This window comes from Protopterus annectens, chromosome 1.part1 (assembly GCF_019279795.1).
Source record: "Protopterus annectens isolate FY-2018-M chromosome 1.part1, PAN1.0, whole genome shotgun sequence".
Classification (NCBI taxonomy): Eukaryota; Metazoa; Chordata; order Ceratodontiformes; family Protopteridae; genus Protopterus; species Protopterus annectens.
Window position 1 is genome coordinate 1,207,222,045 of NC_056726.1, and position 18,758 is coordinate 1,207,240,802.

The window sequence follows — 18,758 nt, forward strand, 5'->3', positions numbered from 1 at the left end:
AGGGCCTATCCTTCTCATCAATTAAACGTCATGCCTCTGCCATTTCAGCACATTATAATACTAAGCCACCACTCTTCTCTCACCCCTTGCTAAAACAATTCCTTAGAGGGGCCAAACATTTAAGACCCCCCAGGAGAGCTCCCACTCCAGCCTGGGACCTTAACTTTGTATTGGAAAAGTTCACTCTTCCCCCCTTTGAGCCAGCTGCAACAGCAGAGTTGAAATTCCTTTCTTGGAAAACAGCCTTCCTTCTAGCCATCACTTCAGCAAGAAGCGTGTCTGAATTACAGGCCCTCATGGCAGTGGAACCCTTCATTATCTTCCATGCGGACAGGGTTTCCCTCAGGACTAATCCTTCCTTTTTGCCCAAAGTGGTGTCTAATGTGGCCCTAAATCAGTCCATTCATTTGCCTACTTTTTTCCTAATCCACAAAACAAAGGGGAACAAATACTGCACTCTCTGGATGTACACAAACTACTTAGATTCTATTTGGACAGGACTAAGCCTCTCAGAAAAATTTGAAGAGCTGCTAGTTGGCTTTGCTGCAGGGGCAGAAGGGAAGGCCATTAAAGCAAATAATTTCAAAATGGATAGCCCATTGCATTCATTTCTGCTACAAGCACCATGGAAAACCTACCCCACAGGGAATAAGATCACATTCCACCAGGGCTGCATCTACCTCTGCAGCATTTCTCAGAGGAGTCCCTACCAGGGACATCCTAGAAGCTGCTACCTGGAGCTCTGTACATACCTTCACCAAGCATTACCACATGTCTATCCTTTCTAAATCCAGAGCTGGATTTGCCACTGCAGTCTTGCAGGGCTTAATAGCTGGCCCTAATGCTCTTTAACGTCCTCCTCCCTTCTTTAGCTTTGGGAATCAACCCAAATGTGATGACTGCAGCAGTGAAGCACAAAGACCATAGTACAGTTGTGTACACTTACCATAAATGTAGAGGTTCGAGTAGTCCTGGTTACCCTCCCTCCAGCCCCCTGACTTCTCTTGGCTCTATCTTTCCTTCTTTTTGGTATATTTATTTTTTCTTGTGTATTTGCTGTTTGATGGGGGTGTACCATACCATATAATTGCTTCCTATTGTGGGGGCACCTGACATCTGGGACAAGAAAAACTGATGTAATGGCATCGGCTGCATGTTTTATACCCCTGACGACCTGACATCAGGGAAGAAGCGACAGCATCCGATACAGAAATCTGAAGACTCTGGTATTCAGGCCGGCTGAGGGCTCCCTGCAGGCAGATAACCCAAATGTGATGGTTGCAACAGCGAATACACTCAAACTTTATGGTAAGTGTACACAACTTTACTTTCTGAGGGCTGGTGCGTGCAGACGTCACTTTTATGGCCCATGTTCCCTGAGCCACGTCAGACGTCCTACGCACCACTGAGGGACTGAAAAACTTTGGAATACTGGCCGGACGTACACAAACGAAGAGGGGTAAATCCACATGTAGAGTACTGCAACATGGAAGAGAAGGACATCTATGGTTATGGTAAGATTTTACACAACTTTTCTATCCTTGGGTCATACATCGACATTCCAGAGAGGGAGAGGGAGGGTGAGTCTGTTCCAAAAGGTCCTCAGTGACCTCATCCATTAGGAGAAGACTTTTCCTCAGGGCACTCAACTGAGTCCACTCTGAGTATTCCTAGGAAGAGGAGTTACAAGAGGAGACACTTGCACTCTCCACCAAAGACCCCACCTCAGATATGGATCTCAGATAGGTGGGTTCACAACAGTCCTTTGCAGAGGACACTTTGTTTGTGGAAATCCTAGAATTAATGAGCCAGAGGGGATATTCGTCTGTAGATCTTCCTCACCTGATGTGTCGATATGTCTGAGTGTTTTCAGACTATATCCATATTAGATTATCCATTCAGCAGACTGTTTGATGTACTTGGTCGTGGGAAGGGCTTGGTGAAAATCCTGTGTGGCTGAGCCTTTACCTATGAAACTGGACAAGATCCTCTGCCGCCTAAGAACGGATTTCCTTAGAACCACCTGTGGATTCTGTCATGGTAGTGGCATTTACAAAACAGGAGCCCAGTGATGGGAGCCCAGCAGTGTATCTGCCATAAAGATTTTGGCAATGGACCACATCGGAAAGCACACTTTTGCATCAGGCACATTTGCTATGAGGACTCTTAAACTACCTAACTCATATGAGTTGTTTCCTGTGAGAGCTTGAGTGAAAAACCCTAACCTCAAAAAAACAGTTGTCTTGTAGAGTTTCATCATCAGAGTCAAAGCCATGTGGAGCATGCCATCTCTAGCCATGAGGCTCATTCATTATGCATCAGATGAAGCAAACAGATATGCTGGGATATGCATAACTGTTAGGAGACAGGCCTGGCTCAACTTGTGTAGATTTGCTGAGAACTTCAAGGCGTTCTTTGCTAATATGTCCTGTGATAGACCAGCTCTTTTTGGACCAAAGATAAGGGAGAGGTTGCTCAAGAGTGAGTAAAAAGACAAAACTCTTTCTGCTGTTGGCATCAAGTTCACTGCCCCACAGAGGTCATTTTCTAGGCATCAAAAAGTTTCTAAGAATTTGTGGTACCTTAAATCCCTAGTTTAAATTTTTGAACAATGTTTGAATACCACATACAAGGCAGAGGTGGACTGCAAAATCATCCATAGCCTTTGACTGGGAATCAGCCGCATCACCCTTGAGGGCTTGCTAGGCTGTTCCACTCTGGTGGCAGTCAGGGGGATCAACTATCACAGCATCTACAAGAATAGCTGGCCATCACACAGGGCATGTAGATAAGGGATGTAATATCCGGAGTCTGTATAAGCTCTTTATGGAAAGCATTGTAAGAGAGTCACCCACTTCCAAACTCTCATGGCTTCCCAACAGATGGAGCTAGGGCCTAGATTCCCCATTTGTTGATAAATCACACTACCGTCTGTTTGAATTGCCACTGCACTCTGGGGACCTTTTATTCTGCTACCAGGTATATTGTTCTGTTAAAAATGGGGTGTCAGAGTTAGAGAGCCATCCACAAGTTCCCATTAGACTAGAAAGGGTCCAGGGTTAATGCCAGATTCTTTTTAGTTCCCAGAAGACCATGGAACTCAGAATAAGTTTACATTTCAACAACCTAAATCTGCATCTAATAAAAATTAAATTCCAGGTGGTCATGTTGCAGATGATCCTTCCTTGCCTACAGGAGGGTGAGTGAATATGCTCCATGGACTTCCAGGATGCCTGTCCCCATATAAAGCTAGCCAGTGTTTCCAGGATGTTCTTGCAGTTCTGGATAAGAGCTACTCATTACCAGTTCAGTGCATTGCCATTTGGTCTCGCAAAAGCCTCCCATGTTTACCAAGGGCATGGCAGCAATAGTAGCTCACATGAGACTGAGATGATTCCGAATCTTTCCATTTCTGAACTACTGGTTCTCTATTGCAGAGAATTCAGTAGTAAAGACAAGAGACTGCTTACTTCAACTTTGTCTGTCCTCATGAATATCCAAACCCTACAAATGAGCTGGACAAAGCCTTCATTCCTACTCTGTCACTAAATTATGGAATGCTCTGCCTTCCTCCATCACTCAGCTGGATTCTCTAAATAGCTTTAAATCTGAACTTAAAACCCACTATCTCAAAAGTCGTAACTGCCCTTGCAACCTCTTGGCTAAACCACCCAGAATACGCAACTGTGTCTCTGCCCTGTTAACTTACTTTTTTTACTCTAATTTCTAACTACTAATTTTGCCTACTTTCACACTTCCTGTAACAGACCTTTTGCTATAATTGATATATTTTCCTATAGTATTTCTCTACAGTTTAATTCTGTTCTGCACAATGTGACCCTGTTGTGTATCTGCAAATGTACTTTCAATTTTTCTGTATTTGTTATTTGTATTTCTTATTAATATTACAGATGTATGCATTCTATGTTGGAGCTTTGTACTTTATTTTTGTAACTTGTATCTCCTTTGTATAATATCATAGATGTATGAATTTTTTTCTTGGAGCTTTACTCCCGGGCCTCCACTGAAAATGGGTTCCCAACCCAGTGGACTTTTCTGGTCAATAAATGTCAGTAAGTAATTAAATATCACTGAACATGGTCAAGTCCCAGTTGGAGCTGTCAGAAAATCTTATATTCGTAGGCTTACACCTGGACACCATTCGAAAGTTAGTCAAGTTACCAGAGGACAGACTAATTTCCTTACATTCTGCAGTCAATCTTCTGCAATGCCATCCTGCACCAACAGCTGCTTTAATTTTCAAAGTGTTAGGGTTCTTGGCAGTTACCATTCATTGGTTCCCATTTGCAAGGGTTCGTATGAAAGTTCTGCAGTGGACCTTCTATGCTCAGAGGTCTTGACTGGAGAATGCCATGGATCAAATCTTTCCTTTGCTCAAAGCTTGCCAATCACATATGCAGTAGTGGCTACATGTACCAAATTTGAACAGAGTATTTACTGTCCCCATCCTCTATCCAAAGCGGCAGTCACCACAGATGCATCAACCCTGTGAAAAGCTCTGTTGACTACCTCTTGAACCAACGGCTTGTAATCTCTAGATTCAGGTTGCCCTTTGAGACTACCATGCTCCATAGTATTCTGTCATGAAAAAAAATTATCTAATTACTGTAATGATAGATGTCCTTCTGTTCCTATGTTGCAGTATTCTTACTGTCGGATTTCCCGCCTCAGATGACCCGACATCAGCTCCTATACAAAAGCTTAAGCCTGGTTGCTGTAGTTGCGTGGGACATCACACGTAGGGCCATAAACCAGGGACCTTAAATGTGATGTCTGCATGCACAGACCTCAGAACTTTTCAGCCGCAGATGATGTCACATTGTTCCCTTTGCTCCTACTCTAGATGACTTCTAAAAAGTTAAATACCTCGTTGAGGAAACCTTACATTCTTTTTACTTGAGCTTGGTTAGCTGTAGTTTATATTAGCCAATGTCAGCTATAAAGGGCAAATGCCATTGCGGGCGTCAGATACAGCATAAGGATACCCATGATCATTGAGTCTTTTGTCTTGGGAAGGAACCCAATCATACTGCGTGTTCCATTTGCCAACCTTTCGTACCAAAGACCCTCGGCAGCCGTCTGACCACACTAAATTTATATTTAGAGAACCAATGTCTCAAAAAGCTTGCGCTTAGGATGGACCCCGAATCAGCCACTCCGACTGAACCACTGCTGAAAAAAGCCAAAGTTTCCAGGCCTACTTCCGTTGCCTCTCCGCCATCGGACGTTCCACCAGCTTCCGATATAGGAGTTGAGGAATGTCCAACAGAACCGACTACTTCGACAGCTCCCACCGAGGAAGCCGCTTCAGAAGTTGCGGCCTGCACATCCACGGAAATAGCCCAGACATCAATTACTACCATCGTTGAAGGGGAACCAGAAACAGTCGGACAGCCTTCGGAGACTCCTTTGCCTGAGACTCAAGCTTCTGAACCTAGGCCTTCTCCCAAACCTACACCTACTAAACATAAACAGAAAACTAAACATCTGACTCATACCCCAGAAGGAGTCCCTGACTGGCAGTCTTTAACTAATTCTCTGATGGAGGCTTTTATGGCCCTTAGGCCTACATGCTCCACTTCCACCACTATACCTGTGCTCACCCCAAGGCCTGCCTCAGCCATTTCTCTGTCCTTGCAGACTACCCAAGAAGGAGAGGAGATACTAGAACCTTACTACTCTTCCTCTGAAGAGTGCATTTCTTATACATCCGAGATTGCCTCTCCTTTAGAATATTATTCACCAGAAGAGGAATCTATTGAAGGGGACTCTCCACCAGAGGACATTACCTTTGGTGAAACAATAATTAAGATGAAAGAGTACTTTAAATGGGACACTACCCAGATGACTGACACCCAGAGGAGGTATTTTGAACTCCTTCAAGTGGAGCCTCCCTTCCCATCAGCCATTCCACCAGTCTTACCCACCTATCTGGATGCTTTTACCTCTGCATCCAAAAACCCAGACTCTCAACCACCTGCACCTAAAAGACTAGACAGGTTTTATAAGGTCCCTGATGACCAAATATTCTTAGTTAAACCCCCCCCCCCCCTTGGCAGACCCTGCGTCATTGCTGTCTCTCCAGACAAGCAATCCAGACAAATTCCATCTTCATCTCTTTTACCTACTAATAAAGACAGCAAAACGTAAAACCATGGACAGGATTGGTAAAAAAGTGTACACCTCTTCCACCCTGGCCTTCCATGCCATTAATTACCAGACACACATGGTAAAATATGTGCTGGACCTTGTCTCTCAAGCAACTAACCTCCTGGCGGCCACACCTGACTGCCCTACCAAAGCAAACATAGCATCTAAATTGTCTCTGGCTTCACAGGTAGCCAGACATTCAATTAGGTGCAGTTATGATGCTGCAGAGGCCTCTGCTAGGTCAGCAGCTTCTGCTTCTGTCCTCCACACATACTCCTGGCTGCGCCTACAACCTCTGCCTGAAATTTTTAAAACTAAGATTATGGATGCCCCCTTAGACCATAACCTTTTGTTTGGAAAACAGTCTGCAGAGATTTTTAAAAATCTGCAGGAGAATAGCAAGGAACTGCAGGACATCAACCATCTGCTGGTGTCCCCTATTCCAAACTATTATAGGAACTACCCTGCGAAAACCTAATTTGTCAGGAAATCCCTTTCTCTTGTACCCCTTCATCCTCCAGGCACAGGAGGGGACCCAGAAGGCAAACATTCTCCAGACCTGGCACCTCTCAGCCAAGTCCTAGATAGTCCTTTCAGGATAGAAATGCACCCAACAATGGGTGACTGCCTTGCCCATCTGCCTTTGTCAGCCCACGTATCCCACTGTTTGCCCGTATGGAAAACCATCACTTCAGACCAATGGGTACTGAGTATCATCCAAAACGGATACTTCCTTTCCTGGAGGGAAAAGCCCATCCCAAGACCCATTCCTTTTCCCCAAAAAAACATATTCACTTTCTGCCACAAATTCTTCAAGACCTCCAAAAACTAGGAACACTAGAACCTGTTCCTCCTGGTCAGGAAGGAAAAGGATTTTACTCAAGACACTTTCTGGTCCCCAAAAAAGATGGTCCTTGGAGACCTATACTGGATCTATCCTTCCTGAACCTATTTCTAGAAGTGCCTTCTTTCAAAATGCTCTCCCTCCCAACCCTACTCCCTCTTATCACAGACCAGGCCTTCATAGCCACTCTGGATTTAAAGGAGGCTTACCACCATATCCCCATAAAACCCTCCAACAGAAGCTTTCTACGTTTCTCTGGACCATGCTCTCACTTTCAGTTTACAGCCTTGCCCTTTGGTTTGTCTACAGCACCCAGAGTGTTCACAAAATGCTTAGCCCCAGCCATTGGTTACTGCAGGACCCAAGGTATATAACTCTACCCCTACCTAGACAACATTATCCTTCTAGCAGAGACAGAATCCTTTCTCAGGGACCACCTCAGGTTCGCCACCACCCTTCGTCAAAACCTGGGCTTCACCCTCAATTTCAACAAATCCTCCTTGCTCCCTCAGCAAGACAAAATTTTTTTGGGCTGCAGGATCAGGACAGATGTAATGTGGGCCTATCTCCCATAGGAGAAGGTCCACTCCCTCTCCACTCACTTTCAAAACCTCTTACTGGAATCCCAGATTTCTGCCAGACAATTCCTGCAACTCCTGGCCTTATGGCAGTCACCATTCCCACACTTCCCTTGGCAAGAATGCATATGAGGAAGTTCCAGTGGTACCTCAAGAATGTGCAGTCACAACACCTACACTCTTTAGAGAAGCAAATCCCCTTTCTGCCCTACCTCAAATCAGAGCTAAGGTGGTGGATTCAACAAACCCATCTCAACCCGGGAATGCCTCTACAAATTCCCTCACCAAACCAGGTCGTCTTCACAGATGCTTCAGACCTAGGGTGGGGTGCCACCTGCAAGGACTTCAGAGTTCAAGAAAATTGGAGTCGTGCCCTTCAAAAGAAACATATCAGTGTCAGGGAGATGACTGCTGTTCTCCTAGCCCTAGAGGCTTTCCTTCCTACCCTCAACCCAGGACCCCTTTTAATATTCACAGACAGCACCACAGTCATGTGGTACTTCAAGAAACAAGGAGGAACCAAAGCCTACCTCCTTTGCAGAATAATCCTACACATCTGAGAGATCACCTCCAGGCACAACCTGTCCCTGCAGGCCTCATACATACCCTCTCAGGACAACAAACAGACAGATCTTCTAAGTAGAACATCTTCTCTACAGCACGAGTGGATGCTGAACAGGGAAACCTTTCTAGACATTGTCCATCAGTGGGGCACTCCTCAAGTGGATCTGTTTGCCTCCCCCCAGAACAGACAGTTGACCATTTTCTGCACCAAGGATCACGTCCCAGTAGCCTGGAGAGTAGATGCCTTCAGCATTCCTTGGAAGGGACTGTTCCTTTACACCTCTCCCCCTTCCTTCAAATTCAAAAAGTCCTACTGAAAATCCGGAAAGATAAACCAAAAATCTTGTTGGTGACCCCCTACTGGCCAAGGCAGCACTGGTTCCCCGTACTTCACTCACTAGCCAAGGGCAATCACCACAAGTTACCCCACAAGGTGGACCTTCTCACACAACAAAAGGGAACCCTAATCCATTCTCACCTACAGATGTTAGCACTAACACTCTGGGTGATAAACTTCTAATCCCTTTTAGACACCACTCTTCAGAGGACGTGCTTACAGTCCTGAGGGAGGCCAGGAAACCTGCTACTAGAAAAATCATACTTATCAAAATGGGAGAGATTCTCAAAATGGTGTCTAAAGACAGGGATCCCAGTCAGGCTGACCCTTCCCTAGTCCTTACTTATGCGTGTAAACTCATTAAAGATGCCCTTTCTTACTCCTCAGTGAAAGTACATCTTTCAGCCATGTCTACTGCCTGCCTGCCTCTAGATCCCCCCTTACTATCCAGGCTAGATGTTAAACTTTTCCTGAGAGTGGTCTTACACATCAGGCCACCTAGAAAACCCATCCCGCCACCTTGGGATCTAAACTTTGTCCCAGAGAAACTAACACTTAACCTCTTTGAACCAGCTAGCAGTGCTACTCTACAACTCCGTACATGGAAAACTGTACTGTTGGTCATCATCACTTCTCCTAGGAGGGTGTCAGAGTTACAGACACTAATGGCCTGCACCCCCTACACTGTATTCCACAAGGACAAGGTGACCTTACGCATTAACCCTTCCTTTATGCCTAAAGTGGTAAACGAGCTGTCCTTAAATCAATCTATTTCACCTGCCTACCTTCTTCCCCTCTCCATCTAACAAGAGTGAGAGGTTTCTTCATTCCCTGGATGTGCACAGATGACTTGGATTCTAATTAGACAAAACTAAACCATTCAGAAAATATGAACAACTTTTTGCCTCCTTCCACCCCAGGGCTTTGGGCAAGGCAGTTTCCAAGCAAACTATTTCAGGATGGATCAGAAAATCCATTTATTTCTGTTACTCATGGTAAACCTTAGCACCAGGGGGTAAGAGCTCATTCCACTAGAGGAATGGGTACTTCTAAAGCCTTCATCAAAGGGTTGGACACAGCTTCCATTTTAGAAGCTGCCCCCTGGTCCACTATCCACACCTTCACCAAACACTACAGACTAGATCAAGTCTCCAGAGAGAGTGCAGGCTTTGCTAGGACAATCCTGCATGGGTTTCTGGAATCTTCCACCTCTACCGCCACCTTTACCTCTAACTAGCTGTGGTACTCTCCCACAGTAAGAATACTGCAGCATAGGAATAGAAGGACATAGAATAGTTATGTAAAATCTTTCCATAACCGTAGATGTCCTTCTCTTCCATGTTGAAGTATCCCATCCCTCCCACCTTCCCCCTGCATTACATTGGACTACTAACCTAGCTTCTAGCTTCTAGGAACCTCTGCCCTTAACCTAGAGCAAGTAGCCAGCATATGACACTTGACTCTTCTAGCTGACAATCACTTATTCCTCTCTTAAGACTGTCTGTCTGGCCTTCATGTTCTGAGGTCTGTGAGTGTAGACGTCACATTTAAGGTCCCTGGTTTATGGCCCTATGTGTAATGTCCCATGCAACTACAGCAGCCAGGCTTAAGCTTTTGTATAGGAGCCGACGTCAGGTTGCCTGAGGCGGGAAATCCCACAGTAAGAATACTGCAACATGGAAGAGAAGGACATCTATGGCTATGGTAAGCTTTTACACAATTATTCTATTTTCAGTATCCATGTCTGTCCACTTCGACATACCTTCCCTCCTTTCTTCCTTCCAAATTATCAGCTTTATTTCCTTCCTGATAGGTGTTGTTAAAGGTATATCCCCGTATGAGCTACAGTGATTCTGAGCTTTAGTCTGGAAAACTTTGTCTGGAGTAGAGAAGGAATAGAGAGGTATTGTGTGAGTTAAGAGAGAAGCTTGAGCTTTCAACTGGTCCTTCAGTTTTGAAGTAGATTGACATGAATGGATAATGAAGATCTATCAATATGTTAAACACATAACTTGTTTTGAGAAGAAGGAGGTGGAGGAGACCTGAGACATCCTTTTATTGATGTCATTTCTGTTGCTTGCAGGCAGCCTGTGACTGGTTCATCCATGCCTAAGAAGGTGGAGTGTTTGAATAGTCTACTTATGATGGGTCCTTTTTCTCCTGATTAGATATCATAAGGCTGTCTCCTATAACTCCTTAGTCCAGAGAAAATTTTAGATATTGCATTCTTTGGCCATCTTCTGGTGAAGGAGTCCAAAACCACTATTATACTTGGCTAGAAGGTATACTATTTTGCAACATTAGGACTGAGGGCATTCATTTACTTATTTCACTTGTCCTATTCATACGTAGTAGTGAAGGTTCCTACCTTATCTGAGCCTGACAGTAATCTAGGTAGTGGAGAAAAGTCCTTATATAGCTTTTTGAAGTTTCATATTACCTTCCACATGTTAGATGCCTTAGATGTTTTGGCTAGGGAAGCTGCTGTTGGAACCCACCTTATACAGAATCACTTAGGTGTCTTAATTTCATGAGATTATTCCAGGGTATTGACATGTATGGGGAACCCTGGTGACCATACAGTTTAGGATTTGAAGCTCTTAATGCCATATCCCCGGTTCAGTTCACAGTCAGGGAATTTCAGTGTGGATAGGGTTTGGCATAATGGTTGAGGTGTTTACCTAACAGGCAGAAGATGCAGGATTTTATTCTCAACTTTGAGGCAAATTGGCTAGGCTTAAGATGACCCACAAGGCAACTAGCCTAGACTCCTACCTCTCAACTGTACAGATTTTTGCAGAATGTCAGATTTTTGCTTCATATTTTTGGTCAGTTTTTCATAAAATTGTGGTTTTCTGGCAAATTAGTAGTAAATCATTAAAGACTGAAGTTAGAAAATAATAACAGACATTTGAGTTTGACTTCTAACCCTTCAGAAAATTCATGCTAATGCAAAACCTGTTATTCTATGAACTTTCTGTTTGCAAGAGCAATATTTAAAAACTGTCCCTGTTTTGGGGCCTTTGTCCCACTTTTATTCATGGCTTTGGTCCAGATTTCTTCCTCTAAGAGTTTGAGAGGTAAGAGTCTAGTACTTACCTATAGAGGGTTAGGGGTTGGCATAGTGATTAAGGTGTTTACTTCACAGAAATAAGGTGCAATGCTTGATTCTCACCATTTGAAAAGGAATTAGCTAAGTGTAGAATGGCTTGCAAGGGCAGCTAGCATAGCACTTACCTGTGAACCCTATGAACCCAATTTCCATTGGGGATTCTTTCTAGAGAAACCTATTGGAAATCGGATGATCTTTAGAGGTGGAGTAAGGCCTTGTCTTGGCTGGCTTCATGGATGATGGAAACTTTTGCTAAACCTTTCCAAACCCTTAATAGGAAGAGGGCCTTGTCTCTGCTGGCTTCACAGATGAAGATGACTTCTGCTAAACCTTTCCAAACCCTCAATAGGAAGAGGGCACTTTGTCATCTGATGTTTCCTAAGCATCAGACGTTTGTTTCCCCAGTCAGAGTTCCCTTTGACATTTGCCAAAGGGCTGTTGTCTAGCCTTGACTACTTTGAAAGTTCGGTGCCTACAGTCTGTTTTGGAGAGCCTTGACCCAGGACAGATTGGTCCAGAACATCTCAAGGAAAGGCCATGGTCTAAAGCTGCTCAGATCTCCCCCTGGCTCATTCTCCATTGGCAGACCAGAATTAGATCAGAGAATCCAATAAGAAGTAGCCCATCCTCAGTAAACAGCAGGATATGTGTCATAGGCATCGGGCCACAGAGCATGTGGAACTGCATCGGAGATTTCTTCATCATCACATACACTTGATGCTTTTGATCTCCCACCTCTCCTAGTTCTTCCTTGTCATGCATTTAAATTTGGACAAGCTGAACAGCATCCCAATGTATATCATCAATAATTTAGTTTTTTTTTTTTTTTTTTTTTTTTGATAAAACTGCTCTCTCACATCATTATAATGTCCAGCAGTCAGGTGACTCCTGTTGCTTTCTTGTTTCTTTTCTCCAGTTGTGATGCATCTTTTCAGACATCTTTGCCTTGTGATCTGTGTACAGGCCCTGCAGCCTGTCTCTCTTGGTTCCACAACACCCACCCTTTAGTCAAGGAGTGCACCTGTGCACATCACAGTGCACTGATGGATGGCCACCCCAGATATGTGGTCTACTTGGGTGACCAGTTCAATTATTGTGCATGCTGTCTGTATAGAGTGTTAGCACAGAGAGTTAAAGCTCTGAGCTGTTAACAAGCTGCTTCCTGTAGTCCAAGGCATAGACTTTGATTTCTTCCTTCTCCATTTGCCTACTTTGTGTGACTCAGAGCAAGTCATTCAACCAGACAGTGCTTCCAGGTTGTCCCAGATAAGGGATACTTCTGTCCAGCAGAGTTGCCCATTTAACAAAGAGATACCATGAAATAAAAAAATGTAAGAACCAAAACCCTTGGTGGCTATCCAGTGTTTGGGGCCTAAAAGGGCATTTTTGGATCATTGATCCTCCATTTAAGACCAGCCAAGAGACCAGTTCCTCTGCCTTGAGGCCTGTATTTTGTCATTGAAAAACTGACCCTTCCTTCCTTTGAAACTTTCAGCTTTGCCTTATTGAAGTTGATTTCATGAAAGACAGTCTTCTCAGTGACCATCACCGCTGTCAGAAGGATCTCTGAGTTCCTGACTCTTACCTGCAGAAAACTTTATTACATCTTATTTAAAGACAAGCCAGTTCTTATTTCTTGCTCTTGGTGGTTTCAGGACTTTCTTTACACCAGACTAACCTCTTATTGTTTTTAACCTTACCCTCAAAATAAAGGATACAGACTTCTATACACAGTGGATGTGCAGAATCAACTGAGACATTACACTAACTGAACTAAAGACTTCAGGCTGCCAGACTAGCTGTCTGTCTCTTTCTTGGTGGCACACAAGGCAAGCCAATATCTAAACAAGCTTTCTCTTTCTCCCCCCACAAATTTTTGTCAGACTGCATCACCTTCTAGTTGTGACCACCTTGGTAAATCTTAGAGGACCATGTCAGAGTCCTGTCCACTAGTGCTGCATCTTACTTCAAAACTGCATTGGTCCAGAGCATTTGTAAGGAAGCCACATGATCTGTTTTCACAGGGCTTGTTTTGTCTATTATCTTTAAATGATTGCTCTAATCCTCCTCTCATGTTTAGGATCAAAACCTTTCCAAGTGCTTTTGTTTTCTTCCATGGATAAGGTATTTTGCTACATCACTGATCCTCATAACATTATGTAGTTACCTGAGGGTGCTCATCATAAGTGAAAATGTATGAATAACAAAGTTTCTGTTGCAGTAGAGGCTTCCATCCAATTTTTGCCCTTTTCTGTTGCATTCTGTCTTGTTCATAGTTCATAGATATTTTCACAGATAAATACTAGGCTAATTGCCCCTGTGGACCATTTTAAACCTAGCCAATTTTCCTTAGTAGAAACAAACCCTGTACTTCTTGCCTGTTAGGTAAACACCTTAACTATTATGCCAACCCCTAACCCTTAAGATTGAACCTTGTACCATGTGAATGGGAGGCAGAGATCTTAACCATTATGCCAGCTGGTCTCTTACCAATAAGTGGCTTGTGAGAATCAAACCCTGTACCATACAAATTCCATTCAGCAACTTTGACCACTGTGCCAACTGCCAGACTTTGTGTCAGGCAGGAATGCATATGTACAGAATGATTTTTTAGGTACATTTGTTATATGTGTTATTCCATGTACATTCATTTTTCCCTAATTTTTAAGTGATAGATGTTTGTTACACAGTGGTATGAGTTACTTTGGCTGTATTCATTAGTAGGAACTTCTTATGGTCATTAGGATCCTCTGGTTGGACTCCTGTTTGGTGTCCTTGCACATTTGATGCCTGGTTTGTGTCCTTGCACATTTGATGCCCTTCTTACTCCGGAAGGAGAGGGTGGTACAGGTTGTCCTCATCTTTACTACTAAGCCTCCAGCTGATGTTGTCAGTGTGTGGAGGAAAGTAGTTCCACTCTGGAAACATCTGACTGCTATTGAAGTTGTGACAGAAAAAGAAAAACATCTGCCTGTGGCTAATGACAAGGGTATGGTGTTTTATTGAAACAGTGATCTTATTCAAAAATCTGAATTTATGCTGTTTATTGTGAAATAACTGTACTTTTCTGTTGTGTCCACATATTTTAACAAGAGTATTACAGCATTTTGTTTTCTTGCCCTTATTAATTAGGCTTTCCCACCATTCTTCACATGACCCCCCCCCCGTATCCTTGCCACTTAACTGAAGCCTGTCCCTTTACTGAAAAGACATCCCAACTCCTGAGACAGCTACTCAGTCTTAAGACCAGGTAGTGAGATTTTGTTGATGGATAAATGAAAAAGGCCTAGAAATCGTCATCCTGAAGCAGCCGGTCACATACTGTGTTAGAGGGAGTGACATGCAGTGACATCAGGTGTGTGCATATGGTTCACTTGTACATAATGTGCTTAGGTTATCTGTCACTTCCCTTTTCCCAAAATTGAAACTGTACTTATGGGTCCCTAGTCTCAACTAGAGGTCTTGTGAAGAGTGAGAAGTCTCACACCCATTTTAACTTTGTAGGAGAGCTGACAGATGGATGTTTTACCCTGTCCAATCCACTAAACCCTTCCAGTAGCCTCGGCTCATTCCCACACCGATGTCTTTGGCAGCACAGACTGATGCCCTTTCTCTGCAGTGTCAGTGAACTATAATTTTAATTTTTTTTAAACTAGTTATTTAATCATTCTTACTAATTTTGTTATTTAAGATACAGTAGTTTTAACAGCAGTGTTTTGTTCAGTACTAGAAACTGTATGAAAGAACAAGACTCTAACATAAATGTATGACGTTTTTTGAGACAGTTTGAGTTAAACCATAAAATTTTAGCCCTGTGTTCATTTTTTTTTTTTGGTCACACTTTGCTCCCTCTAGCTGCTAATCATCAAATAACCAATTCGCTCCCTGTCACTGAGGTGAGGGTAGACTGCAAGGGACAGCCATTAAGACAGCCATTGGGGTAGTTTGTGTATTTTTTTCTTCATTTATGCCATTACCTCCCTGCATATGCAGATGTACACTGGGAAGGTAGGACATGCAGTCAAGTGACAGCACTGGATGGTCCCTCATTTCTGCAAGGGATGTGTACCAACAGTCATCCCTGCCCATCAATCACAGGCAAAGGAGGTAGTTTCACCTGGTCCCCATGTGAGAAGTCTGACACCTCCATGTGCTTCCCGTAAGTGGAGTGAGAGAGAGACACATCCTTTCACTCTGTTCCCTTCCTCCCTATCTGTCTTCTCCAGTGCCGGTGCCCTAATCCACCACTATAGCCTGGGCTGGGTCCCAATCAGGGCTCCTTCTCTTTGTGTCATGAAACCAGACTAGATCACTGTTCATTTAAAACTTTTATATATGCTTACATGGCTCTTTATCTAACAAATTGTAATTTGATTTTGTATTCCTTAATTCTGCCTGGTTATACACTGCTACATAAGCATTTGTTTGGTAGAAAATATTTCTAGTCTCTGTGAAAACTCTAGGGTTATAGTTGTTCTACAGATAAATACCTTCATGAGTCTAGTTTTTTGGGTTCCTCATATTCAGCAAAACTGTGGAGCAGCTCTTTCAATTAATGTAGAGATCATCATGACAAATTAAGGCCATCAGATGAGAGCGGTGTGAACTGCTGCTGCTTCATGTGTTTGTCAAAAAGTGCTACCTCTTAGTCTTAGGAGATACATTTTTTTAGCAGAGGTTGCTACAAATTAGGAATGTCACTTTCTGCTGCCCTCAGCAATCTTGATAGTTAGAATTGTATGTTTAGAGGGTACAAGGAGCAAAGATCCCTTTTTTTTGTTCCCTGCAGGATCCTAACAGAGGATTCTTCTTCCTGCACCTTATCAGTCTCTTCATTCCAGAGGGATGAGAGCTGGGCATTCCCAAACTAGGAAAGATAGCTATGTGTGAGTCATTCCTGCCCAGAAGTCCTAATCTGCCCTCCATTCTTATGCAATAGTCACGTGGTAGAGAGCAGGCCATCTTGCTGAATGGTTTCCAACTTCCACTGGAAGCAGACCCCCTCCTTCCTTTGCAGCTTTTCCAGGGTGTGCTGCTGTTGTATCCTGAGTGGAAGTGTGCTTCCACATGCTGGGTTCCTCTTGGTGTACAAGTGCAAATACAGTCAGACAGCTATGGTTTGGTAGCTTTAAACTCTACTGGGTATAACACCTAGTGCTCCCACTAGTTGTCACCCATGTGGCTAGCTTGACTCAATTGCCCCTCCAACCCTCCCCCGAGATGTGCAAGCCAGTTTTGGCACTAATTCCCATCCTCCCCATCTAGCCCCTACAGGCACTTGAGCTGCTAATGGGACTCTGATTTCCTGTGTCATAATCATGGTTTTATCCCTGTATGCAGCAGAACTGGTTGAGGGCAAAGACCCTTGTATGAAGTGCATAGAAATGGATTTTTATGTTTTGTTACACTGTGGAAGGGGAATTTTGTTTTGGGGTTGGTGTTTTGAATTTGTGATTTAATTGGTAATGCCACCATTGTGTTACCAGTTAATGGATTCAGAGAATGACTTTGAAGAAGAGGGAGTTAAGAAGTAGTCATTTAACTTTTACCATAAAAGAAAACGAGGAAATTAAAAACACAAATGTCATAGTAGCTGATGTTTTTGTTAATCAGATGAAGTTGCACACTTAGTCAGTCATCCCAATATGCATGTATAGCACTGCGTACAACCATGTATTGTTTTTTTGTATGTGTATACTTGTTTGTGAAATTAGTTTAGAATGTTGAATCACACCATTTGTTGAACAAAATATCTTAATGTTTCATAAATTTCAGATGGCAGAAATGAAGAAGAAAATGGAAGATGACCTGAGTGTAGTGGACACTTTGGAGGATGGAAAGAAGAAGGCTCTTAAGGAAGTGGAAATGCTGACACAGCGTCTGAGTGAGAAGGCTCAAGCTTATGAGAAGCTGGAAAAGACCAAAACCCGACTACAACAAGAGCTAGATGATCTAACTGTGGACTTGGACCAGCAAAGGCAGATAGTTTCCAACCTGGAAAAAAAACAGAAAAAGTTTGACCAGGTACAGTAATGCAGCATTAACATTTTTGCGTAAGTGCAGCTGATATTGACCCTTTCTGATTTGTTTTATAGTTTTGAACAGCATTTACAACAGTCTGGACCAAGTGGGCTATTAATTTTCAAACAGTATGCACATGCACATTACTTTCATATCCTGGATTTGAGAGACTACCATTTATGTACGGATGTACTTGTGTGTGTGTGTGTGTGTGTGTGTGTGTGTGTGTGTGTGTGTGTGTGTGTGTGTGTGTACATTATATATACACACGCAGATGTACACATGCAAAAGTGTGTGGCTGTGTGTGTGCGTGTGCGTGTGTGTGTGTGTGTGTGTGTGTGTGTGTGTGTGTGTGTGTGTGTATCTATGGATCCCTATCATGTGATCAAAGATTAAAAACTTCGAAATTCATATGATCAAGACCATATGATTGATGTTTTGAAACATCGAACATAAAAGGAAAAAAAAAAAATAAAAACTTTTTATTTGAAGGGGCAAGCCTCCCTGCATCCCCCCACACCCTCCTGCAAAATAAATATACCAATTCAGAGATTGCACTACAGTGAGGATACATTTCCTGATCCGTGCTGTACCACCATCTCCAGTCAAAACATTTGATGTTTCAAAACTTCGATCATATGATGTCCTTCTATCATTCAGTATTGCAGTATTATTTACTTATGGGTTGTATTCTGCCCTATGACCCAACGTCCGGCCAGCATGCAAAAGCTTTTAGCCACTGCCAGTACTTGGGACATCGCACATCTGCTTTGACAACGTCAGCCATAAAAGGACATCGGTATGTACCATCCTCAGAACTTTTCTGCCGCCATTCGGTAGGTTTACTCCTATGTATGGTCTGAAGTCAAATTTTGTGTGTGTCGCTACCAGCTTTAGATAAGTATCCCATTGGGGATTTATTTTCTTGCTACTGTCGTCTGTTTTTGTTCATGTCATCCAGGAAGGGCAAGTGTAGTTGTGAAAGTCAGATTCCACATAAAGATAACCATGACCTCTGTCTTTCCTGTTTAGGACGTAGTCACGACTATCAGTCTTATTCCATCTGTCAGGCATATGTGCCTAAGATTTTGCATAGCTGGATTTTGGCTCTAAATCTGTATCTTGAAAATG

At 43.2% G+C, this 18,758-nt stretch overlaps 1 protein-coding gene across 4 annotated transcripts in view; it reads left to right on the forward strand.

Annotated features, from left to right (window-relative positions):
• The window catches only part of LOC122809252 (myosin-10-like), a 3,714,157-nt gene that overhangs the window by 3,073,647 nt on the left and 621,752 nt on the right, over positions 1 to 18,758 (forward strand). For all 4 annotated transcript variants that reach the window (XM_044080584.1, XM_044080595.1, XM_044080606.1 and 1 more), the window contains one exon: positions 17,382 to 17,630. In XM_044080584.1, the coding sequence (XP_043936519.1) occupies positions 17,382 to 17,630 (249 nt within the window). The remainder of the gene's footprint in view (positions 1 to 17,381; positions 17,631 to 18,758) is intronic.